At 38.6% G+C, this 26,015-nt stretch overlaps 1 protein-coding gene across 1 annotated transcript in view; it reads right to left on the bottom strand.

Moving 5' to 3' along the window:
• TDRD12 (tudor domain containing 12) overlaps positions 1-26,015 on the bottom strand; it is a 74,385-nt gene that overhangs the window by 25,672 nt on the left and 22,698 nt on the right. The window contains exons 8-24 of the mRNA XM_057712953.1: positions 25,531-25,720; positions 24,969-25,058; positions 18,430-18,527; positions 16,967-17,043; positions 14,053-14,133; positions 12,605-12,665; positions 12,163-12,270; positions 9,086-9,271; positions 7,377-7,533; positions 6,776-6,903; positions 6,291-6,320; positions 4,917-5,108; positions 4,548-4,676; positions 3,585-3,702; positions 2,759-2,898; positions 2,405-2,625; positions 209-308 (exon numbers count right to left, since the gene is read on the bottom strand). Coding sequence (XP_057568936.1) covers positions 209-308; positions 2,405-2,625; positions 2,759-2,898; positions 3,585-3,702; positions 4,548-4,676; positions 4,917-5,108; positions 6,291-6,320; positions 6,776-6,903; positions 7,377-7,533; positions 9,086-9,271; positions 12,163-12,270; positions 12,605-12,665; positions 14,053-14,133; positions 16,967-17,043; positions 18,430-18,527; positions 24,969-25,058; positions 25,531-25,720 — 2,106 coding nt within the window. The remainder of the gene's footprint in view (positions 1-208; positions 309-2,404; positions 2,626-2,758; positions 2,899-3,584; positions 3,703-4,547; positions 4,677-4,916; positions 5,109-6,290; positions 6,321-6,775; positions 6,904-7,376; positions 7,534-9,085; positions 9,272-12,162; positions 12,271-12,604; positions 12,666-14,052; positions 14,134-16,966; positions 17,044-18,429; positions 18,528-24,968; positions 25,059-25,530; positions 25,721-26,015) is intronic.

The raw sequence follows: 26,015 nt of genomic DNA, 5'->3' as shown, positions 1-26,015 counted from the left end.
GTTTACCCTTCCAATTTGATCTTGGTTTTCTAAAGAAACTGGCACCTTGAAATAAAGCACCATATAAGAACCTGTGCCTACTGTCAGATTAATGGTGGTACATTAATACTGTCATAATTACATTCTATTAAATTCTACCACTTAAAGAATGAAAGTTGCTCATTAAAATGACCATTAATCATTGGACAAGTTCTTTAATAGAACTTACTTTTATGTATCCAAACACTGGCAGAGTTTGGTTGGATAACTTCCTTGGCATGTCTACTTCTGGATTAACATGGTGTCGATCAGGACAGATCCTTTTGTCTCTGAAAAAAAGTAACAGGATTTTAAAACCAGGAAAAAACAATAACAATTTTCAACATGAATTTTGAAGTATTCGTCAGGAAAATTAATCTGTAATTGAAACCAGAGAATTTGTATTCCAAATGTTGTAAAGTTAAGTAACCACATTAAGTCCTTCAGATGACACTAACAGTGGAAAGGGATCCTAAAATTTAACTGGCATGGAGTAAACCTAAAAGACAGTTACTGCATTATTTCTCCAGATGGTCTTAAATGCAATACGTAAATGAATAAAACGTACTTCCCAAATAAAGACTCTGAATCAGAAACACATCACTGTAACCCACAACAGAGGCCAACAAACCTCTAAACCAGGAGCCATTCTGTAACCCAAACTAAGAAATAGTTAAAGCTTCAGTTTTAAAATTCAATATTTTATTTAAAGGCATACTGGAAATTTCTGCTAACAACCTGTATAATGTACCATAATTCAAAAAAGTAAATTTCAACAGTTATCTTAAAATTAAATTCAATCCAGTAGATATCTATCAGACGTCTACTCCCCAGTCCCATAGGTCCACTGACCAAGTACTGACATCATGTCTGGATCCCTGAGTCTGGGATCCCCTTGACTGTTACGATATACCCATGCTCTCCAAACTGATTCATATAATCAGTGTAGTCATCAAAATGTCAGCAATGTTTTTGAAGAAACTGACAACCCTTTCTAAAATGAATATGGAGATGCATTAGACTTAAAATGCCAAAACAATCTAGAAGAAGAGTGAAGTTGGAGGACTTAAATACCATTTTCCAAGACCCAGTATAAGCTACAATACTTAAGAAAGTGTAGTACTGGTGTCATAACAGACAAACAGACAAATGTAACAGAAAGAATCCACAAATGGACCACATTTACTATCATCTGGTTTATGTCAAAGGCACCACCTCAGTGAGAACACAACGATGTTTAAAAAAAAGAATGCTAGAGCAAGAGATTACCCATGCAGAAAAAAGTAAACCTTGCCCCATATCAAACTATACACAAAAATGAATTCAATATAGATTATATGCCTAAATGTGAAAGCTAAATCTATAAAGCTTCTAGAAGAAAATATAGAAGAATGTCTTCATGATGTAGAGATAGGCAAATATTTCTTATATTACAACACACAAAAAAACAGTAACCATAAAACAATTCATCAAAATTAAAAATATCTGTTCATTGAAAGACTCTTTAGAGTGAAAAGGCAAGCCACAGACTGGGAGAAGATTCTCAGTGCATATCTGCGTATCTGTGACAAAGCAGTTATATCCAGAATAAACAAATTATTCCTATAAACCAACAAACACCCCATTTTAAAAATGGGCGAAAGACCTGAACAGGCACTTCACAAAAAATGATGGTCAAATGTCCTACAACCATATGAAAAGCCATTCAATGCCATGAATTCTCAGGGAAATGCAAATAAAAACAACAATGGTTTCCCCTACACGCCCATGAATACTAAGTGTTGGTGAGGATACGGAGCAACTCAAACTTTCTCATACACAACTGATGGGATCATAAAATGACCAACCACTCTGGCAAAGGTAAACACATGTCTACCCCAAGACCCAGCAATACCATTCCAGAGTACAATATACACCCAAGAGAAATGGGTACCTATTTCCAGAAAAAGACACGTACAAGAGTGCTCATGGCAGCTTCATACATAATGCAACTCACAGGCCCATCAAGAGCAGAATGGATATGTACATCATGACATATTCATACAATGGAATTCCGAGCCACAAAATAAATAAATAAACACTAATACACACAACAACATGGATGAATGCCACAGACAGTATTGATGGATTGAACACACTACAATTCCATTTATATAAAACCCTAAAACAAGCCAAATCAGTCAATGTTGGTAGATATAATGAGGGTGGTTACTTCTGGAGGCAGAGCAAATTGGGAAGGAGCAGGAGGGCATCTCTAAGGGGCCCCCTCAGAGCTGGGTGGTGGTGCACATGGGTTGCATACATATATAACATCATCAAGCTGTAAACGTATCTGTGCAGTTTACTCTACGCTATACGTCAATTAAAAAAAAGATGACTGGCTTACCTGCAAAAACCAAAAGCCTTAAGATACGGACAAAGAGGCCTTCTGGCTTTTTTATCTTCTCTGGCTTCCAGAACCCCTGCAGTAAACTCGTACAGCTCTGAAGGAATCTTGGCATCTGCTCGCTCCAAGTAGCGCAGGACACCAACTGCATGGCAGGCATCCCTCTCTGTCAGCAGCAATACAGATTTGGCTCTTTTATCTCCCTGTTCTGCTGGAGAACCCTTAAAATTGGGGGTGAATAAAGGAAGCGGATCACCCATACCAGTCTAAATGATAAAGCTTTGTGGACTCTGAATTTGTCATTACGTGGAAGATGCCAGTGAAATAGTAAATGAGAATATAAATTAATCAAACCTGTTCAGTTAAACTCTGAAAATGATCAGACATGCAATACAGGCGTCCACCAAAAATTTTTGGCGAGGAAGGAAAGCTGAAGTGAATCACACACGTGGCATCAGTGATGGCCAAGAGTGGTAGGCAATCATCTGTTAAGGCTGGAGAAAAGGATTCTGACAATTTCAAATGAGGCTGGAATTTTACTGCACAGACTTCGCAGAGCAATTCCAGGAACCATACTTCAAAACATTTCTTTATTGCATTTTACTTTTAAGATGCAAAGAAACTTCCTCCCCACTTCTTTCCCCCAAATTTCAAAGCCTCAGTAACCAAATTTCAGAGAAAAGTGGTTTCCTTTTTTAACTTGAAAAATGCCTCCATTACAAATCTAGGCTGCCCATATAGTTTTTTTTTCCTTCAGATCTTTATTGGAGTATAATTACTTTACAATGTTGTGCCAGTTTCCACTGTACAACAAAGTGAATCAGTTGTATTTATATGCCCATACAGTTTTCACTTATTTTATACATTTTGACTTTTATATTTCCAATACTAAATTTAACAATATATATATAGATGACAGTGATCCTTAAGCTGGAACTCCAGGGAGCACAGCCAGACCAAGGGCTGCTGCCTACTGACCTGAGAGCCTAGAGACACCTGGATTCCATCTCAATATCAAAATCTTAGCCAAGGTTAATTTTCACTTTGAAATTAACATTACTAATACATTCTCAATAAATCTGGGAAATGATGAGAAATTTGGAGACGAGGTAAATAAATGAAGATATAATTCCTACTAGCTCAGCCTTCTTTAAATACAAGTACAAATTAAAATACTTACCTAATACAATGTGAGAACCAGAACTTAACTTCTTCTTCCACTGTTCTAAAACACTTTTTAAATTAAAAATAATTTCTTTGTGCATTTTCAAGCAAAATATGGAACTGCTTTCTACTACCTAAAGGTGAAACCAAAGGGGCCAGTTCACAATCAGGAACATAAGCTTGAAGATAATTTTTCATCAATAATTATCAATATAAACCATTTAAAATTATCTGTGAGGGACTTACCTCACCGATCCACTAATTCTAAGAATGAGATGGTTGCAAATTTAAAGAAATATATTTTCAAAATTCTATGGTTTATATCTAAAAAGTTGCTCCAGTGAAACAAACATTATTTTGCTAAAACTATTCTCCTTGCTTCTAAAATGACTTGCACATACATAAGTGTATGTATATATACTTGCCTGTATGTTATTTACCTACACATATATCTGTGGAGATGTATGTATGTATATACGAAATTAATGGTACTATTGTCGAGAGGGGATTTTCACTATACCTGCTAGTTCATTTTTGCTTAAAGGTGGGTGCACTCTTTTGTATTTGGCCTCGTTTCTACACTTTAGCATTAATTTATATACAGTTAGATTAAATACATTTTTAGCCAATTTTTTTGGCTTTTCTGGCCAAATGATGATTTATTTTAGCATTATCGTCTCTATTTTCTTAAATAGAGGGTACAGAAGATGTTGGTACTTCTTCATGAACCAGATCCTTTTCGTACTCTGCCAGGTTCCCCTTGGGGACTGCTGGCTTCGAAGGGAAGGCTCATCCTACCCACCTGGCTTCTCCTCTTGGTGTCAGGCCTCCTGCTGTCCCTTGTCACTGCCACCAGTGCTTAGTGGCAGAGCCCATTCTGATTGATGCTGAACTTGTAAAACTTTATTTCTCTGATGACTCAAGATTCAACCACAGTTTAAACAAGCAGTAAGAACATTTTACGTGTAGAAGGGCTCACCTTACAAACTCTTTCTGTTTCAGCCACAGAACAGGTGAAGATCAAGGTCTTCTGTGCCTGACTTGGAACAAAATCAAGAGTTTGGAGTAAAGTAGAGGTTTTTCCACATTCCAGGCAAAGATGTACTACCTGGTAATGAAATGCAGAAACAGTGGGGTTTTTTAAATGTTCAAAGTGAGCCAGTTTTACTTTTTACGGGAAAGTCGTAATTTTAATAGAAAAGACGGTATAGAAAAGCGATACAAATTTAAATACACAATTACAGACTTGTATATGAAATTAATGCTATAATCTTTTAATATTAAGCCATGAATAAAGGTTACCTGCTGTGCTTACCAGCCCCCACCACGCACACCCACGACTCATTACCTGTTGGATGCTGCCATAGAGAGCAGCCTCTTCCATGGCTGTGATCACAATGTAGGGGTCGTTCATGAACTCTTTGATTAACTGCTCTATACATCTGTTCCAATGAACTCCAACTGCAACAATCTGATGTGGGGCAGATTCCCTTTCTTCAACTTCAGTATTTTTCTTAAAGTTATCTAATATAGGAAACATCTAAAAAATTAGTATAATTAATGTCATTTTTATTTCAAAAGAAACTAATCTTTAGTTTGACAGAACATAAAAGGTAAAGAATGTATACTTTCGGTTCTCAGAGTGGAGAAGGTCCTTTTTTTTAAAATTTTATTTATTTATTTATTATTTTTTGGGGGGTACACCAAGTTCAATCATCTGTTTTTATACACATATCCCCGTATTCCCTCCCTCCCTCGACTCCCCCCCCCACCCTCCCTCGAGTCCCCCCCACCATCCCCGTCCCAGTCCTCTAAGGCATCTTCCATCCTCGAGTTGAACTCCCTTTGTTATACAACAACATCCCACTGGCTATCTATCTTACAGTTGGTAGTATATATATGTCTGTGCTACTCTCTCGCTTCGTCTCAGTTTCCAGAGTGGGGAAGGTCTTTAAACATGAGAGTGAAAGAAAAAACTAAAAATGTTAAGTATAGACAAAATTAAAACAAACATCTAGGTAAATACGGGTAACATGGGTAACAAAGGATGAACAGCCTTATACAAAAACTTTTACAAACTAGTTAGAAAAAGATGACCCCAGTGAAAGAAAACAAGCAAATGAAATGAACAAGCAGCTCAAGAATGGGTACAAATGGCCAGTATGAATCAATGCTCAACTTAACAAAGTAACCAAGGAAATGCAGATTAAGCAAATCAGATGCCACATGTGACGTGGGCCTCCTACTGCCAGGGGTGCAGGGAGTGTGGTGGGGTGACACTCTGCCTGAGGGAGTGCAAATCCTTCTACACTTTCAGAAGGGCCACTATAAATGGCAGTGTTCCAGATATTAGCTTTGCAAATAAGAACTGTGACTAGAGGAGTTCAGGAACCCTGCCCAGGCCCACACAGTCAGTAAGTAACAAAGTCTGGACTTGACCTTAGGGCCATCACTGCTCTCAAAGGAAGGCTCCTGATTATCATGTTACACTGCTTCCAACAAATGCCTTATAAGAATTCATAGCCTCTGATCCAACAATCCCCTTCCTAGGAATTTATCCTAAGAAAGCATGTGCAAAAAAGATGTTTCTTCAGCCACACACAGACACACACACACACAAATGATGCTAAGTATCCAAATATAAGACAATTATAAAATAAATTATGTAATACCATGTGGCCAGTAACAATCGTGCTAAAGAACAGTTAGTAGCAATACTCACGACGCTGTTAACTGAAATGCAAGTTACAAGCTAATACATAAAATAAGTACCTGATATTATTAATTATATGTATCAACAGACACAGGAATTACAAAAAGGAAAGAAATATTCTAAAATTGTAAGAGTGGTTACCTCTGAGCATAAGATTATGGATGTTGGGGTTTTTCAAGTGTTGTTCTCTATTTCTCAAATTTTCTAAAATAAAATTATTGCTTACATAACCATAAAAATATTAATTATTTTAGAAAACCTCCCTAGGAAAGAATTTTTGCTCTTCAAAGAGAACTTTAACATTGGGTAGAAAATTCAGGTAAATTTTCCCTCTTCTTAATTATAGCAATTAAAGGGAAAAATATTTTACATTAACCACCTTCTTCCCAACTAGACACATTTCCTGATTCCTAAAAGACTGTAATTATGTGTGTGTGTGTGTATATACATTTATTTTTGAGTAATAATGACCCCTAAATGAAGGCCATACTTACTTGTTCATTAGCTTCAGAGAATAACACTTCCACTTCATCCAAAATCAGATGACAGAGTCTAAGAAATAACAAGCTTTGATATTTGAGAAGTCTCAGGAGGCTATGTGGTGTTGTGACAATTACATCGCCTACATTTTAAAAGAAAACACAGTTAATGCTTTAGATTTTCCACAGGTTTTTTTTCCTAACATTTCCTTTGCTAAGATTCCACAGACTTTCTAGAAACGCCTTTTAATGAAATGAAAGCCTGTTTTTCTTCCTCAGGTGGGTGTAGCAAGAAGCCCGCCTGGGCTAGCCCCTGTGCTGTCTGATTAAATACCTGGGCTCCCACCAGGTTTTCAGCTCCTGAAAGGCAGGGGGTGGTTTTAGTCAACAGCCAATAAACAGTAAGTGTTTAAGTAGCTGATAAATGAATGAAAAGACATAGTTTTCTCAGTAAAACAGATGTAAGCTTTCACCACCCACACGGACTGGTAACAGATAGGTAAGGTCTGACTGATCATCACACAAGCCCCAGGTCAGCCGCGGCTCCCAGGCCTGCCTGAGCAGGGTTCTACTGTGTTCTCTAGAGGGAACCAAAGAGCCTGGAAAGGATGCTTACACCCCCTTGGAAGCTTCAGATTTTTGGCTTCATCTTTGTGGAGTCCGATTGTTAATACCACCGGATGAAGAGGCCTGGAGGACATGCTATAGTCTCCCAATAATTCAAAAATAAATTGGGCCTTCTTCCACCCAGAGCACACGATGACTGCCAGAGGCTGCAAAGACAAACGAAGTCACATAATTTTGGACAAAGGTTACGACTCAAAGGCCGTGTATGTAAAGCATGCACAATATCTCCCTGCTATCATCACTGTCAGGTAGGTCAGAAAAGTCAAAATATAACTTCATTAGAATGGGTTCAGACACACTGACTCAGATTTTGCTAGGGCTTAAACTATGCACAAGTATTAAATCATTTAGTCCCTAAAGTCCCCTTATAGAGTGAGACCTATTACTACCTTATTTCACAGATGAGGACCCTAAGTAAGGCACAGAAAGGTGAAGTTAGTTGCCCAAGGCTGCAGAGCTAATATATGGTAGCAACAGGATTTAAAGCCAGACAAACTGGCTCCAGACCCCTGCTCCTAAGCACAAGGATGAACTAACTGCCTCCTAAAACGGGCCTTGAAAAAGGTTAACATTGCTTCCTCAGGAGATTACGTTTCCTACTGCACCATCTGAACCCTGTCCTCCACTACCCCACAGATCTCTCTCAAAGGGGCACTGCCTGTCAAACACCTTCCTGGGCACATGACCTCAATTAATTGAAGACAAGAATGAGTTTCCTCTTTCTTTTATACAGATTCAGGCCAGCGCCAGCTTCCAGGGTTCTCACCTAAATGCAGGCTGACCCTGGAGACGCAGAAAAAGCAGAATGGACACAAGGGGCAGACCTGGACATTCCTTTCTGGCCCGGCCAGGGGTCTATCTCAACACAAGCTGCAACGGGTTCAGCTGCTACCTAACTGAGTGGTATAAATGTATCCATTTAATATTCAGTCACTACATCATAACATAGCCAATGCAGATTTCCAAAGAGAACTCATTAGACTACGCAGCATAATTAGAAAAATACACTGCTGTTTTTCACCTTATAATCAGTGATGGAACCATCTGTAGTGAGTCTTGGGAGAAGTTGTGATGGGTCTCATACACATCAGCTCACCTAACAGCCAAAACCCCAGCAAAGCAGACATCACTCCCCCACCTTCTGACCCTCACAACCAATTCCTTTCCTTTTCATCATCCTTCTCAGCTATTTTCCGATTCTTATGAGTGGGAAAAAGAAAGTAGGATTATAAAACAGTGTGGGGTTCTGTGAAAATAAATAATAGGGACAAGATGACAGAAATCCTAAATTCAAATCCCACTTCCGGTCGCACTTGTCAGCAGGTAAGAACTTTTACCGGTAACTTTTTATGAGCTCAATTTCCTCATCTATAAAACAGTGAAAACAATACACAGCCTGACCATCTCAGAGGGTTGCCATGACAATTAGACAAATCGAATCAGTGAACTAATTCTATAAACTGTATATTCATCACTAAAAGCCAGGACTCTGCTGACTCAGACAATGGCTCACAGCTAGGGGTTCTCAGTAAGAATCAGTGTGAAAGAACCAGTGAGTGTGTTGCGAAGAGTTCCTCATAGGACAGTTTCTACCCTTCCAGTTTTAATGCAACCTAAACTTTACCAAAGGTTAGGTGTCAAACTTAAAAATAAATACTTAATCCATTTTGCTGTAAAACAAAACTGTCTTCAACTTACTCCGTTTCTACTTGGTAATGACTTGTAGCAGCCCCCTGTTTGCAAAATCGTAAGCAGTGGTGGAAGGTACAATAAAGGGTCATTTCCACAATGAGAAATGACCACCACGTCATAGCCACGTGCTATGGGAGGCCAAGAGTAAGATTCAGTGTGGCTGGGGCCTGGAAATCTATTTCTTTGAAGAGCCTACAAAACATCAACAACAACCAAAACGACAGTAAAGTACAGAAAACTAGTAAAACTCCTTCTCATTGTTCACTTTATCCCCACTAAGAGTATACACTGCTCAATCTGGTATTTTCTAAGACCTAACTTAGTAAGTCCCCCTGAATCTTTTTCAGCAGCAAACTCCTGCTCAAAGACTTGCTTTTCTGGGCTCCAAACTGAAAGGCTCCAGCAGGCAGTCTGTTGAAGGAGCAGGTGCTTAATGCTCACCAGAGCAAGGCTGTGGCTTCTCCTCCTCCTCCTGATAGACTGCTGGTGCATCGGCTCCACTCGTAAAGTTTTTTAAAAACATGCCTTTGTTTGCTTCTTTTTCTATGTAACTAACTGTCACCGAAACCTCCGCAATGTTGCCCCGAGGAGAGTTCTTCAGCCACACGGGTGCAACCTGCCAACAGGCTGAACCCATCAGCACCATCCTCTCTCTCAAGACCTCATTCCCCAGCCTGAACCCCAGCTGCACTCGGGACTGGGATCTCCCTGCAATATCACCCTTTTCGCTGCAACTTTCTCTGTTGAATTTCTCAGTTTGGTGGGGAACAAATTTTGGTAGCTTCTCCACAAAGGGTACATGGGCAGGAAACTGGAGAGTTTGCACGTGTGAAAATGTCTTCATTCTACCCTCACACGTCACTAATGGTTTAAGTATAGACCTCTAGGCTTGAAATAACTTTTCACCAGAATTGTGGAGTCAGTGCTTCTCAGATGAACTGTGAAGGAGAAGTCTCAAGTCGTTTTGATTCCTGACCCCGCCATGGGATGGGCTGCTTCTCTCTGGAAGCTTTCACGATCTCTGAATGCCTCCAGTTCAGATGCTTCGTAGCAACGTGTCCACACTCTTACTCCTCAGTTGTGCTGGGTCTGCGGTCAGCAAACTATTAATTTAGAAAGTCGTGTCCAGTAAGTCTAGAAAGTGTCCATGTGTTATTCTCAGAATTTTCTGCCCCCCTTCTGTCATTCTTTCTAGAAATCCCACTCAGATATGAGATCTCAAATTGACCCTCGAATTCTTTTTCCCCACATTTCTATCTGTCTTTTTGTTCTACTTCCTGTTAACTTCTATTTTACCTGTCATATCTACTGTTTTTTATTTCTATGGCATTTTTAATTTCTAAGAGCCTTTTTAAGCTCTGACTATTCCTTTCTTAAAAAAAATTTATTTAATATTTAGCTGCGTAGGCTCTTTGTTGTGGCACACAGGCTCTTCGTTTCGGCAAAAGGGCTTCTCTCTAGTTGTGGTATGTGGGCTCAGTACTCACAGCTCATGGGCTTATTAGTTGCCCTGCAGCATAAGGGTTCTTAGTTCCCTGGCCAGGAATCAAACCCGCGTCCCCTGCACTGGAAGACGGATTCTTAACCACTGGACACCAGGCAAGTCACTACTGTTCTTTTTTTTTTTTAATAGCACCATATTATTGTTAAATCCAAGCAATACCTTCTCTCATCTCTGAGGATATCTATTTTTTTTAATTTATTATTTTTTGGGGGGTACACCAAGTTCAATCATCTGTTTTTATACACATATTCCCGTATTCCCTCCCTCCCTCGACTCCCCCCCACCCTCCCCGTCCCTGTCCTCTAAGGCATCTTCCATCCTCGAGTTGAACTCCCTTTGTTATACAACAACTTCCCACTGGCTATCTATTTTACAGTTGGTAGTATATATATGTCTGTGCTACTCTCTCACTTCGTCTCAGCTTCCCCTTCACCCCCCGCCCCCCCAAACCTCGAGTTCTCCAGTCCATTCTCTGCATCTGCGTCCTTGTTCTTATCACTGAGTTCATCAGTACCATTTTTAGATTCCGTATATGTGAGTTAGCATACAATATTTGTCTTTCTCTTTATGACTTACTTCACTCTGTATGACAGACTCCAGGTCTATCCACCTCATTACATATAGCTCCATCTCATCCCTTTTTATAGCTGAGTAATATTCCATTGTATATATATGCCACATCTTCTTTATGAGGATGTCTATTTTCTAAAGTTTTCTTCCACTCCCTACACTGTTTGTTTCTTTCAGAGTTTGTCTTTTTTTTTTCTTCCCTAGGTAAAGGCTTTCTTCAAATGTCCAAGGATCCCTGACGTCTGCTCACATTGAAGACACTGAAAGCTGACTTTATCTGCAGGCAGGGCAGAGCTCATCACCACGTGAGCGTCACAGCACTGCAGGGAGACAGGCAGCAAGCAGGCATTTTTACTGGGAGGATTCAAAATTAGCATCACCTAAAGGTTATTCTTTAGGGCCATTCAGTTTCTCCAAACACAGCCTCCAATCTCCTTCCTGAGAAACTGGCTGTGGATGTTCAGGAAACAAGGTAGGGAGTTCACTGCCCTCTCACGTCACTCCTTCCTCAGGTGGTCAGCCATCCTCTGCTGCTTCTTTTCCACCTTCCAAAAGCCTGTAGAAATTTCCTGTCCAATAAAGACTTCGCTTCTATTCATCCTCGCGTTTTTTTTTTTTTTAATATCAAGAGGGAAGTAGATAAACACGTATAATCTAAACTGATGATCTAAGTGAAACCACAGGTCTATAAAGCAATTCTGAAAAGAATGCTAAGAAGTACATTCTAACTGCCCTGACTACTTGTGCTCCTTCTAAGCTCCTTTTCAGAGGCACATTTGAAAACTTATTCCAGAAAAGCACTTAGGTTTCTCCACAAAAAAATCATTCACTTATAAGAAGCTAACCTGGACTTTAAGAATAAATTGTGAGAAATTAATAATCAAATATTAAGAGGAAATTTCAAAAGCAAAGAAATTATACAAATGCAAACTTAGAACTGTTTATTAAAAATCTTTCTACGTTAGAACAGGTCAGTACTCCTTCACAAGTCTGGTCTGAGCCCTGTCACCTTTTTCAGGTCTGCGGAGAGCGGCGCCATGTCGATGGACAAGCAGGGCTCGACCCTGTTCCGCAGAACCACCAAGGGCTGCTGGGAGCCCAACTTCAGCTTCTGCAACTAAGAACACAGGTGTTAGACAGCTCTGCCCTGCGGTGTTAGTACAGAATACCAAGAACTTCATGGAAATGAAGAAATATAAGAGTTTGGTTTCAATGTAAAATCCTAGGTTTATATGCTTATCAAAACCCACCAAAATTACCAAAATGATTACCCAAGTAGAATAAGAGCCATGTCTCTAAAGCAATAATTCACTAGATAATTTCTAAAAGAATGTCTTTAGGTAAAGTCCTCTGTGCAAGGAGTTTCTCTTCATATCTCAAATCTAGAGGTAGGAAGGGGAGACATTTAAAGAATAAACAGTTTTTTTTCTTTTGGGGGTGGTCTGTCATACCTGCTGCAGATCAGAGATTCCATCAGCTCTCAAAGGATCAGGATTTAGAAACTGCAATAATCTGTAAAATAATTAAAAGGATAATTTGAAGAAAAAATGAGCATTTATATTTCTTCAGTTGAGCTATTATTCTAGTTTTTCCTTGACAGAGGTAAAATGAACCACATCTCCCAAGGCATGGCTATGCCATTACTGCTTGCTCTGTTTCGCTGCACAAGGGCTATGGTGGGCCTGCCATCTCATGCTTGCCCCCTCTCCCTCCTACACTGGGCCCTGCTCTGTGGACACAGCACTGCCAATCCCAGGACCACTTGCTCTGGACAAGGAGAAAGACTGCATGTCCACTAGGTCATCTCATGTTCCTTTTAAGAAACCCATTGCTTCCTTTCTTTTTTGCTGTTCAATCTTCAATCACTTCAAGGTTCCCTGGAATCCAGAGTACACTGATAGAATAACTGAACTGGTTTCATCAGTAGATTCTAAGTAAAGGGCATTTGGCTGAAAGAAATGAGCTGCATGGATAACCCAAGGTCTTCGGTTCCAAGGAAAATAAGCTGTTGTAGCAACACAACTTTCAGGTATCAGGTGGAGGGATGCCTGGGTAGAAGGATGTCAACTCTGATGCATTACCAGCCACCCCCAGATCCATGGGCTCCATGGCAGCCTTAAGAGTCCTCAGCCCTGCACACCATGAGGACCTCCTTCTGGGCGAGGGGACGCCACAGGGCCACCCAGCGGCCTCTGGGAAGCCAGGACACCAAAATGGCTGTCATCTCAGGCAGTTAGTGGATACAGAACAACCTACCCACTTCTGAACTGTCTTAAACGCTTTGTCACTTTGGTGGCTTCAGAGTAACCACAGCTACTTGGAATGTAAAAGTGTTTTTAGGCTGGTAGGGTAAGAAATCATAAAAATTGGTATGAAAATATTTTGTGGATTAAACAAGTATGAAATGAGGTGATTATTGTTAACAACTTTTAAGTGAATACTTAGTGAATCTGGCAGGACAAAAAAAAAAAAACCAAACCCCAAGTTCCACACTGCAAATAATTCAGCAGTTCCTCCAGCAGTGGTAGATCTATTTAACATCAGAACACTGGGAGGAAAGCAAGCACCAACCCACATAAAATCAACAGCCCTAAAAGATACATATAATTTTCATTCATATAAAGACTACATATAATTTGTTTCATAAAATTGTTCACTTGACAAGAGAATCAGGAAGGGGAAGCAGAGAATGACTATTTACAGTGGAACAAAGCTTTAAACAGAAAAATCTACTCTAGTAAATGGAAAAGAAAAAACTAACTTGTGTGTATATATATTTATTTACTTTATGGGAATGCAGGTTTGAAATTAATAATAAAATCATATATAAATTCTTCCTGCTTATAATTTTTCTATAATTATTTTGATTAAAAATTTAGCCCAAGAAAAAAATCTGTACTTCACACAGCCGTTCTTCTCATTGTATTCTTTCTTCTCAGCCAATCTAAGTGGTTTTTCATTTGACTTCTGACAGAAAGCACTAGAAATCAAAAACATTTATTAAAATTTCTGACCCATTTATCCCAAACCTCAATACCTTTATTTTCTAGGAGAGAATTTAAGAAGTACCAATGAGGAATAAGTTGATCAACTTAAGTAAATTCTGTGAGAACTGAAACTGAGTCCTTTGAGTATAAAAACTATTTTGACAGTCCTGGGACTGCCAAGAAGGAGCAAGCCCACTACCGCCTCCCCTCCTCACTGATTACATCTAGAAACTTGGGGTGAAGTGCGAAACTACAGCGGAGAGAAGTCAAAACGTGAAAAGCCACCAAAGGCAAGGAGAGTTTCCTGGCTGCCTCTTGGTGTTGACCTGAGGGCGGCCTGAGCTGCAGAATGGTGTAGACGATGCAGACCTCAAAAACCCCGAAAGAAACTCTCTACCATCATCCCTCAGCATCTGCAGGGGACGGGTTCCAGGAGCCCCGAGCATACCAAAGTCCAAGGATGCTCAGGTCCCTAACATAAGATGGTGTAGTAGAGTCGGCCCTCCGTACCCAAGGGACCTGCGTCAGTGAGGATGCAGGAGCTGGGGATAAGGAGGGCCGACTGTGTTTCAAGCCAAAGAACAGAGTCGAGGGGCCTTCAACCAGAGGGTGTAAGGAATCCCGACTTTCTCTCCTCTTTTTCTCTCCTGGCCCTGCCCCAAGGCCAGCTCTGATCACAGAGCTGCATGTTGCAGTGGTGACAGCAGTGCGGTCACTTAAAATCCTGAGAGAAAACTTCTCCCTCCCTCTAAGGAACCAGGAAATAGGGACCCAGTATTCTAAAGACTGTAAAGGAAAATCTCCATTTTTCTTCCTCTCTTATTTCTATTGCTATTTTATTCCACAAGCAGCCCCAATCACACAAAACTGCATGGTAGCTTCTCCACAAGAAACCATCTATCTGGTCAGAGGAACAGGGAGAGAGAGCATCTAGAAAATGGCAAATGTGAGGAAAATCCTGGGGGAAAAAATGAGATACAGAACTGCCTGGGTGGAGAGGAATCCCCTATCTCTGTTTATGACCCAGAACAAGTCCCAGGCTCACCCCAAGTTGAGCATACTGGGAACAGACTCAAAGCAGTGTACCAAAGACTTGGAAACAGTGTTGCAATCACCACCATGGCAAGTTAGACAGAGCTTGAGGCCTGAACCTTAAAGGAGTGATGACCTCCTGCTAAAACAAACAAGAAAAACAACAAAGTCAACGTTCTCCAGAGGATTCTAAACCAGAGTCTCATGCCATAATATTCAGAATATCCAGAAAACAATCCAAAATTACCTGACATACAAAGAATCAAGAAAATCAGGTCAATTGTAGAGTGAAAAGATAAACAACAGGTGCCAACCACAACACAGCTCAGAAGTGTGAATTACCAAGCTGCTACCATAACTATGGTAAGAAAAGGAACCCTGAGCACTCTTGAATGGAATCATAAGAATGTTGCTTTTTTCTCATCAAAAAAATATAGATTAGAAAAAAATTAAATGAAAATTTTAGAACAATAAATAATAAATGAAATAAAAAATTTACTTGAAAAGAAATTCACTGGATGGACTTAATACCAAAATGGAGATGACAGAAGAGTCAATTAAACAGATTAGTAGACTTATTAATATCCTGAATAGCAAGAAAAAAAGGTTGTCTCATAAGAACCTCAAAAGGAGAGGAGAAAGAGACGAGTGCAGAAAAAACATCCGTAGAAAAACAGCTGAATACTTACCAAATTTGATGAAAAGACAGAAAGCTACAAATGAAGAACCCTAATGAACCCAAAGCATAAGAAACATGAGTGAAACTACACCAAGATGTTATACAATAATTAAACTGTTCAAACCAGCAATAGAGAGAAAAAAATCTTAAAAGCAGAGGAAAAGGACATGCTGCAAACAGAGGAACAAAGGAAAAAGATGATGGTAGATTTCTGCATTGGGAACAATATGAGCAAGCTGATGGTGGAGCAAGATCTTTTAAACACAGGGGAAAAAGAAATTTAAACCTAGAATTCTATCCTAGCAAAGTTTTTTTTTTCTAAATGAAGCGAAAGTATTTTTTCAGACATACAAAAGCTGAAAATTAATCACCAGCAGATCCATAATACATGAAATTATAAAGGAAGTCCTTCAGGTAGAAGGAAAATGGTACCAGATGGAAATCTGGATCTACCCAAAAAGTGGAAAGCATGGATGGTAACTACATAGGTAAATATATAATTTTTTCCTATTATTTATTTAAATCCTTCTAAAAGAAAAGTGACTGTTTATATGCAAACAATAATAGATTCCAGCATTTATAACAAATGTATAAATAAAAGGTATGACAACAGTAGCATAAAGTCTAGAAGGGGAGCAATGGAAGCTTCCTACCTGAAGATTTTACACTATATGTGAAGTGTATTAATATTACAATACATCCTTTTTGTGATCTCATTAATATCACTGACATGGATCTTGATGAGAACAGGGTTACAAAGTATACAATGCTCATCTTCAAGAATATAATAAACCATTCTTTGCTTTCCGCAAACTTGAATTGCCATCTGGTCCACGTCCTTTATAGCAAGACGATGCCATTAGACCTGTCTTACAGACACAACTTCGTCTGACAAGGTAACAAGGAGACTCTAGAATCACTACCACTTTTTGGTCAACTGTGCTGCTAGCCAATTGTCAAACATTTTCATTTTAAATGAATATATGTTTAATCAAAATTTCCAAGGTCACTCTTTTTTTGAAATTGAATATTCTATCTTCAATCTTACAGAACACTGTATAAAACAATCTTATACTTAAGTCTCTAGACAATTACACTGGATTTTCAAATCATACCTTGCTGCTGGTATATCTGGATCAGCATATATGGTTATGCCTCTTTTTGTTGGCCAATACACTGAAGATTCAACACACTGTAAAAAAATTTTTTTCAGAAAGAATACTTATGCTAGCAAGATATATATTTTTGAGGAATTAAAATTCCATGGGAGTTATTCTCACAGACAACCATCCCAGATAATGCTTAGGAAACACAGGTATGAAGAGACCAAGAACTGGAGAGTTGAGTGATTTGTCCAAACAGCAGGCAGCTGGCTTTTCAAATAATCAATATTAAATGTCCTGGAATAACTTTCACCTGTCTTGTCAAAGGAACTGGAGGGACAGGTTAGATCTGACCTTAACTATTAGAGTGGCCCATAATTCCAGATTTTTACACCCTTGTTAAAATGAGAATAAATACCCAATTTTGTAGAGTGGTCAGTAGGCCGAGAACAAGGACTTGAGTTTAAAAGCGTCTCCCACTTGGAAATTTTATTTATAAGCCATGATTACTAAATCTTTATAAACTTAATTTTTAAAAAGTCTCTTCTGGACTCACATATTCCTTCTGGGAAACCCTTATATCATTTTATTCAAGGGGAGGCAAATTCAGATAAATTTCTTATATTGCCCTTTGTTTTAGGGTCACAGGGCATACCTTTTATTTTTGTTTTCAAATACATGTTTTTAGTAGATAATACACACATCTGGTATGAAATACATAACATACAAAATCATATACAATGAAAATTTAGCCTTAAAGAAAATTAAACCACCTAGTTTTTCTAAGCCTACCTAGAGCTATCTCCTTATTTTCAACATGGACTTCCAGAAACAATCAGTGCGTTTCAAGAGTATACAGTATATATGTTTTTTAACATGAAGAATAAAGCATGCTTTTTCCTTTCACTTAAATAATATCTCTGGGAGATGAGAGTAAACATTGCAGCTCATTAACTATTTCCAGTTCTCCTTCTGGCTAATCAGCAGGAATGCACTTCTCTGACTCTTTGCAGTCAGATGATCATATGACTTGCTTTAACCAATGAAACATAAGTGATCAGAAGTGACATCTGTCACTTCTAGGTAGAAGGACTTTAGAGCAGGTTCACCATTCTCTTTTCCCCTCTTCCTCCTGCCACTGTGATCGTGATGTTCTAGGTGAGGAACCCGGGTCCCTGAGGCAGGATTATGTGGAGCAAAACCTCCTCCTGCTTTAAGAACGTACATTGTATGACTGCAAAATGAAGTCTCATTGTGCTAAGCTACTAAAGTAAAAAGAAAAAGAACAAGGACTTGACAAAGGAGGAGGCGGGAGTTACCCTGTTCTTTTGAAACACAGCAAATGTAAACTTACGTTTTTTTGGTGAATGAAACTATCATAGCCATATTTTTGGTTCCTAGTATATTTTAAAGGAGAATATTCTAAAATGAACAGTATATGAATTTAATATTTAATGAACATTTAAAAATACCACCTTATTTACATCTTTTAAGGAGATGCACTGTTGTTTCTTTTCAGAGTTTTTTTTAGGTGAACCTCTCAATGAATCCATATTACATTTTATAGCTTCATCTGCAAAATACAAGTAGTAATAAAAATTATCTTAGAAAGTGTTATTAATAAATAGAAAACAGGACAAAACGGATTATACTTTAAAAGGTACTACCATAAAATCTTAATACATAAAATTGTTATGGAATAGGATTTTGTATCAAACTTTATTTAAGGGGATTAAATTTAAAAATCTTGTTTCAACCCGTATTATTTAAAATGTTGAAAAAACTGCTTTACTGGCTTACTAAGAATTAACCATAATTTATTTTCCAACCTGGCAGACTCTGTTTTGCAAAGAAGGCCACAACATGACTCCCAACACACATGCTGATCTTACAATGTGACTTTCACGCTTCTCCCATGGAGAGATGAGCTCATACTCCTTTCCCATGAGCCTGGGTGGGCTTGTAAACATGGAAGTGTGTTATGTGACTTCCAAAGCTAGATCACAAAAATGTCATATACTTATCACTTGCTCTCTTTGAGGCTCACTTCTGAAACCCAGCCGTCATGCTATGAGGAAGCCCAAGCAACCACAGGTAAAGGCCACTATACGTATTTCAGATGACAGCCCAAGCTGAGACAAAGCAGACTTCAGATCAAAGAATATTAACTGAGATAAGAGGGTCGTTTAACAATGACATAAATCAATTCATCAAGAGGACATAAAAGTTTTAAACTTTCATGTACCTAAATAACGGCTTCGAAACACATGAAGCAAAAACTTATAGAAGTGAAATGAGACGTACATAAAACAACTGGGGACTTCCCTGGTGGCGCAGTGGTTAAGAAGCTATCTGCCAATGCAGGACACACGGGTTCAAGCCCTAGTCTGGGAAGATCCCATATGCCATGAAGCAACTAAGCCCGTGCACCCCAACTACTGAACACGTGCTCTACAACCTGTGAGCCACAACTACTGAGGCTGTGCACCACAACTACTAAAGCCCACAAGCCCTAGGGCTTACATACCACAAGTACTGAGCCCACACACTGCAAATACTGAAACCTGTGTGCCTAAAGCCTGTGCTCTGCAACAAGAGAAGCCACTGCACTGAGAAGCCCGCACACCGCAACAAAGAGTAGCTCCTGCTCGCCACAACTACAGAAAGCCCAACACAGCCAAAAAAACAAATAAATAAATAACCCCCCCTCCCAAAAACAAACCAATTGTATAGTTGGAGATATCAACACCTCTCCTTCAGTGGCTGATAGACCAGTTGACCAAAAAATCACTAAAGCCGGAGAAGACCTGAATAACACTATCAACCAACATGATGTAACTGACATTTATGCAACACTCTTCCCCAACAACAGCAGAACACACATTCTTCTCAAGAACATACAGAGCCTTTTCCAAGTGACCATATTCTGGGTCATGATACAAGTCTCAATAAATTTTAAAAGATTCAAGTCATACAGATATATACAATACCCAACTGAGAATCTGAAACAACTTAAAGGAGTCAATAAAGATAGACAATACAAGTAGGAAGAAGAAAAGCAATTAGAATCTCCAAGAAGAAATAAATGCTGTAATCTTATACTTACCAAGCTTACATTTCAAAACTCAATTTTACTTCCAGTTTTGCTTCCAGCATATAAAGAGGTTGGAATTCACCACTCCATCATAACAACAAGTAAAAAACTAATCCAACTGAAAAATAACAACTCTTCTTAGATCTGACACAAAAAATGAGGTCTCAGGGCAAACCTCTATCCCCGCAACTGGAGAGACAGATGGGGGGAGACAGAGAATCACAACTGAGGTGAGCAGAAATCTCCACAGGAACCAGCACTAGAGTAGCAAAATCTGAAATGTAATTGACCAGTTCCTGGAAGCTGACTGTGGAAAAGTAAGTTAACAATTCCAGGAGGCCCCCAACACTTTTGTGAATCTTACCTACTGGAACTCTACTGAGTTCTCATAGTGAAGATCATACAAAAATTCCCTTGGGGCTTCCAGTAGGGGGAGGGAAAAATTAACCATTTTGAAATATGCCAGCGGATTCAGTTCTCAGCAAGGCTGCCCCTCAGGAGAAACTAACCAGAGCCTAAACTATTGGGGCTTTACCAGAGACTAATCCCCCTGGGGGAAGGGAAATACGTACTCTATCTATCTACCCCCTCCAGCCATCCTGTCCCTCCTAAAGCAGGAGAGAAGGACTGAAAAGCACAGGTGAAGGTCACAGCCCAGGCTCACAAAGATGGAGATCTAATCACAGCATTATAGAACGCTTCTCCTCCCTCTACACCTTACAACCATATGGCTAAAGGCCTACTTTTAAAGTATATCATTTTGGCTTTAAACAAAAAAATTAACTACAAGGCATACCAAAAAGGAAAAAAGGAGACAGTTTGAAGAGACAGGGCAAGAATCAGAACCAGAGTCAGATATGGCAGGGATGTTGACATTATCAGACCAGAAATTGAGTATAACTATGATTAATATGCTAAGGGCTCTAAAAGAAAAAGTAAACAATATGCAAGAACAGACAGGTAATATAAGCAGAGATATGGAAATTCTAAGAAAGAATCAAGAAGAAACACTAGAGATCAAAATCACTAACAGAAATGAAGAATGCCTTGGATGGGCTTATTAGTAGCCTGGACTCACCTGTGGAAAGACTTATTGAGCTTGAGAATATGTACATTAGAGAAGAAATAAGTGAAGGCAAAGTAAAAATTTTCCTTTTTGAAAATAGATGTAGGGACTTCCCTGGTGGCCCAGAGGTAAGACTTTGCCTTCCAATGCAGGGGGTGCAGGTTCGATCCCTGGTTAGGGGATTAAGATCCCACATGCCTCTTGGCCAAAAAACCAAAACATAAAACAAAAGTAATATTGTAAAAAATTCAATAAAGACTTTTAAAAAAGATGTAACAGATAACAGTCTGTTCAAAATAATGGCGATGTATTTATGCATATACATATGAAAATATATAAATATACATATATTACACACACACCTATGTATGCTTATGTATGTGTGAAATGAATGACAACGATACAATGGATAGAAGGGAGGAATTAGGGATATTTCATTATTGTAAGGTACTAGCACTACCTGTAAAGTGGTACAGTGCTATCTGAAAGTGGACTTGGATTGGTTGTAAATGTGTATTGCAAAATCTAAGGCAACCATTTTAAAAAGTGAAAAAAGAGGTACAGTTGATATGCTAAGAAAGGAAAGAAAACAGAATCATATAAAATGCTCAATTAAAGCTAGAAATGACAAAAAACGGGAGAGAACAAAAAACAAAGGCAATGAATACAAAACAGTAACAAATTTGGCAGATATTAATCCAACTAAATCAATAATCACTTTAAATGGTATTGATCTAAATACACCAAGTAGAAGACAGAGATTGACATAAATTCTAGCAATGTTTTCTTGGGTCAGTCTCCCAAGGCAAAGGAAACAAAAGCAAAAATAAACAAATGGGACCTAATTAAACTTATAAGCTTTTGTACACCAAAGGAAACCATAAACAAAACAAAAAGACAACTTACAGACTAGGAGAAAATACTTGCAAACAACGTGCCTGATAAGGGCTTACTTTCCAAAATATACAAACAGCTCACACAATTCAATACCAAAAAACAAACAACCCAATTAAAAAATGGGCAGAAGATGTAAATACACTTTTCTTCAAAGAAGACATACAGACGGCCAACAGGCATGTGAAAAGATGCTCAACATCACTGACCATCAGAAAAATGCATATCAAAAAAACAATGATATCATTTCACACCTGTCAGAATGGCCATCATTAAAAAGTCTGCAAAAATAAATGCCGGAGAGAGTGTGGAGAAAAGGGAACCCTCCTGTACTGTCGGTGGGAATTGGTACAACCACTATGGAGAACAGTAAGGAAGTTCCTTAAAAAACCAAAAGTAGAGTTACCGTATGATCCTGCAATCCCACCCTTGGGTGTATATCTGGAGAAAACCATAATTTGAAAAGAAACATGCACCCCAATGTTCATAGCAGCATTACTTACAATAGGCAAGACATGGAAGCAACCTAAATGCTTAGTGAAATAAGTCAGACAGGGAAAGACAAATACTGTACGATATTGCTTATATGTGGGATCTAAAAAAATAAAACTAGTGAATATAACAAAAAAGAGACTCACAGATACAGAGAACAAACTAGTGGTTATCAGTGGGGAGAGGGAAGTTGGGGAGGTGCAAGAAAAAGGGTAGTGGATTAAGAAGTACAAACTACTACATATAAAATAAATAAGCTACAAGGATATACTGTACAGCACATGGAATATAGCCAATATTTTATAATAACTATAAGTGGAGTATAACCTTTAAAAATTGTGAGTCACTATGTTGTATGCTTGAAACTTACATAATATTGTATATCAACTATATCTCAATAAAAATTTATAGCTTAAAAAAAAGCTGAAGTAGCTGTATTAATTTCAGACAGAGTAGACTTCAGAACAAGGAAAATTATGGATAGAAGCATTATACAATAATAAAGGACCCAATTCTTCAAAAAGACATAACAGACCTTAATGTGTATATGCTTAACAAGAGAGCAGAGAAATATATGAGGCAAAAACTGGTAGAATTGCAAGGAGAAATAGATGAGAACTCTATTATAGTTGGAGACATCAACACCCCTCTATCAAGAGCAAACAGATCCAGCAGGCAGAAGATCAGTAAGGGTAGAGCTGAATTCAACAGCTCCAACAATCAACTGGTTGAGGATAAAATCAAGTTCTTTGTAATGCTCTCCAACTCTTCTGGAAGTTTGTGATCATTCTAAAATAAAAATTTTATTGAGAAAATGGAAGTAAACTCCATGAAAACAGACTTTGATTCCTTTTCTGATGAATCTGAGAACAGTGCCTGACACACAGTAGGCGCTTCCTGAGTATCTGAGGACTAAAGATGTGTAGATTGGGGGTGTGAGAGCTGACCTGCTGCAGAAGTCAGGACAAGGTCTAGAATGCATAAGCTTGGACAGAGGAAAATAATCAATTATTTTAAAATTTAGAGATAACTGCCAAAATAAATAGCTAAGAAAAAATAAAAGGTATGCAGAGTTCATTCCAACACTGATTGTAATAAAGAAAAGTAGGGGGACTTCGCTGGTGATGCAGTGGTTAAGACTCTGCACTCGCAATGCAGGGGGCCTGGTCGGGGAACTAGATCCCACATGCATGCTGCAACTAAGAGTTCACATGCCACAACTAAGGAGCTGGCGAGACACAACTAAGACCTGACGCAACCAAATAAGTAATAAATAAATATTAAAAATAAATAAATTTTAAAAAGTAAAGTCGGAACCAACTATTGCCCAGCAATCTGGGGTTACCTGAAATAATAACAGAGTCTATACAATGGAAAACTGTGTAGTGGTTAAACACAATCTAGATGCCTGGTATTTTTCTTGAGCCCATGGAAACAGGTGAAACACAGATGGAATTAACACATTCACATTAGTAACGGGCTCCTTTCAGCAGGAATTTCCAACTGGGACCCCTACAGGAGGGCACATAAGAATATGGGTGGGGCTACATGTGCCAGTGTCTGCCACACAAAATCTGCACAGACAGCCCATCTGACCAACTCAGCAGGAGGGAGTAACGCCTTCTAGTGCCACAGAGGAGGGAGTGGACTGACAGAGTCTGACATCAGAGCCCATATGCTTAAACCACATTATACTGGATGCATATGACCTAGAAAGAAGTGAAAAACACTACAGAGAGATCTGTACAGTAAGATTCCATTTCTGTAAGACACACCCTCACATCTGGAAAACTTTGGGAAAAGACTGAAATTTTAATAAGTAGGTACATCAAAGGTGACAGGCTTTTAAAAATTGATCACCTGTATTTTTCTATGGAGAATAACACTACCAAGGTAATTTCAACTAATTTAAAGTGCAGGGAATATTTTAGTTGACTAAAGCTTTAGTTTACTTGAGGTTTACTACAGATATATACGAAATGTCTATAGGTATACATACACCCGATGTAAGGGTAATCACAGAGGAACCACCAAAGCAGTGAGCCAAGCATCAGTGGCCAGCATGTTTCACCCTTGTCCAACAAATCCAATTCATCAAATATGTTGCAGACATGGAATTAGAGGCTGGATAGTTCTGATTTCATAAATGTCTCTTTCTTATTTTTATGTATCCTATTGCTTAAAATAAAAATTAACCATAAACCCACGTGGGTATTCTGAGGACAAATAATAATCACTGGCCTATGGCTGGGCTGGAATAAGTCACTCCTGCAAATGAACAAGTGCTTGTTATGTCTTTACATTATGGTAAAATCCTATGGACTGCAAGGCAAATTATCTTTGTCAGCATCTACATCATAAATTTGTTCCATTAAATTAAGGGGAAAAGAGAGAGAATCACAATCTTTGGATAGTTAAGAGTGTTCTTTTACACTGCCTATGAAATGGAGCAAGAGAGGAGAACTCACCCAGGATCCTCGTGGGTGTCCTGAGGTCACCGACACCCTTGGGCCACGGATGCTGGAGAGACTTCGCCAGAAAAGTTAAACCACTTGACTCTGAGAGAAATAATACATTTCAGGATTAAAGCATGAAATAAAACCCAAGATACAAAAGTGGATGTAGAGAGAAACATTTAAAGTTGTTTCCATTGTCCATGACTAACTCTTCTCATACTCTCAATGCTAATAAATGGCTATTTTTCAAAGTATCTAAAATAGTAAACAAAACCTTATTTTGATAATACCTTTAAATTACAAACATATGGACTTCTGAAAATACAACTCCATGTTAATAAGAAACTGACAATAGTTTTTTTTTCCTGCTCTCATAAAAACAAACTGCAGCAGCTCTTTTAGAACCTCAAAACTTGTCACAAACTCACTAGGATTAAAATTAAAATATTAAATTCAGAATCGAAGTCTCTGCCTCCATATGGGGAAAAGTCTGTACAACAATTTATATCAATACACTAAGATTCCTATAAATAAGACAGGTTAAGGGAAACATATATTGGTGAAATCCACTCACTTTCCATCCCTTGAGAATCTTTTCCTTGCAAGAACATTGGCCAAAGAGTAAGTGCTGGATTGAGTTTACTGGAAAAGGATGCTGACTTCATACTCAATCTTGGTTTCTCTGAGGAATCAAGGCTTTTGCTCTCCGAGGGTGACACATAACACGCGAAGTTCTTTGCAACCAGATCGTCATTAACACAAACCTGTACAATTTCAAACATGTTGTGAATAGGACAAACACAGGCAGGTGGCGGTTCAGAAAATATGCCAACCGTAACAGAAAACTTCAATCTTCAGAAAAATTTATTTTATAGGACATAATTTGATAGAAATTGATCTCTTGACTTCTGCTGTAGTAACGGTGAACTAGATACTTCTGACCAACCTTCCTAATAAGAAAAACAGAAACAGTATGAAATCTTAAAAACATCTACTCGAAAGTACTTGAGAGCTAACATGACTTTGCCAGGCAAAGATCTGGGAGGAGGGTGAAGACGA

This window comes from Hippopotamus amphibius, chromosome 16 (genome assembly GCF_030028045.1).
Source record: "Hippopotamus amphibius kiboko isolate mHipAmp2 chromosome 16, mHipAmp2.hap2, whole genome shotgun sequence".
Lineage (NCBI taxonomy): Eukaryota > Metazoa > Chordata > Mammalia > Artiodactyla > Hippopotamidae > Hippopotamus > Hippopotamus amphibius.
This window is presented reverse-complemented; position numbering and strand designations above follow the sequence as displayed.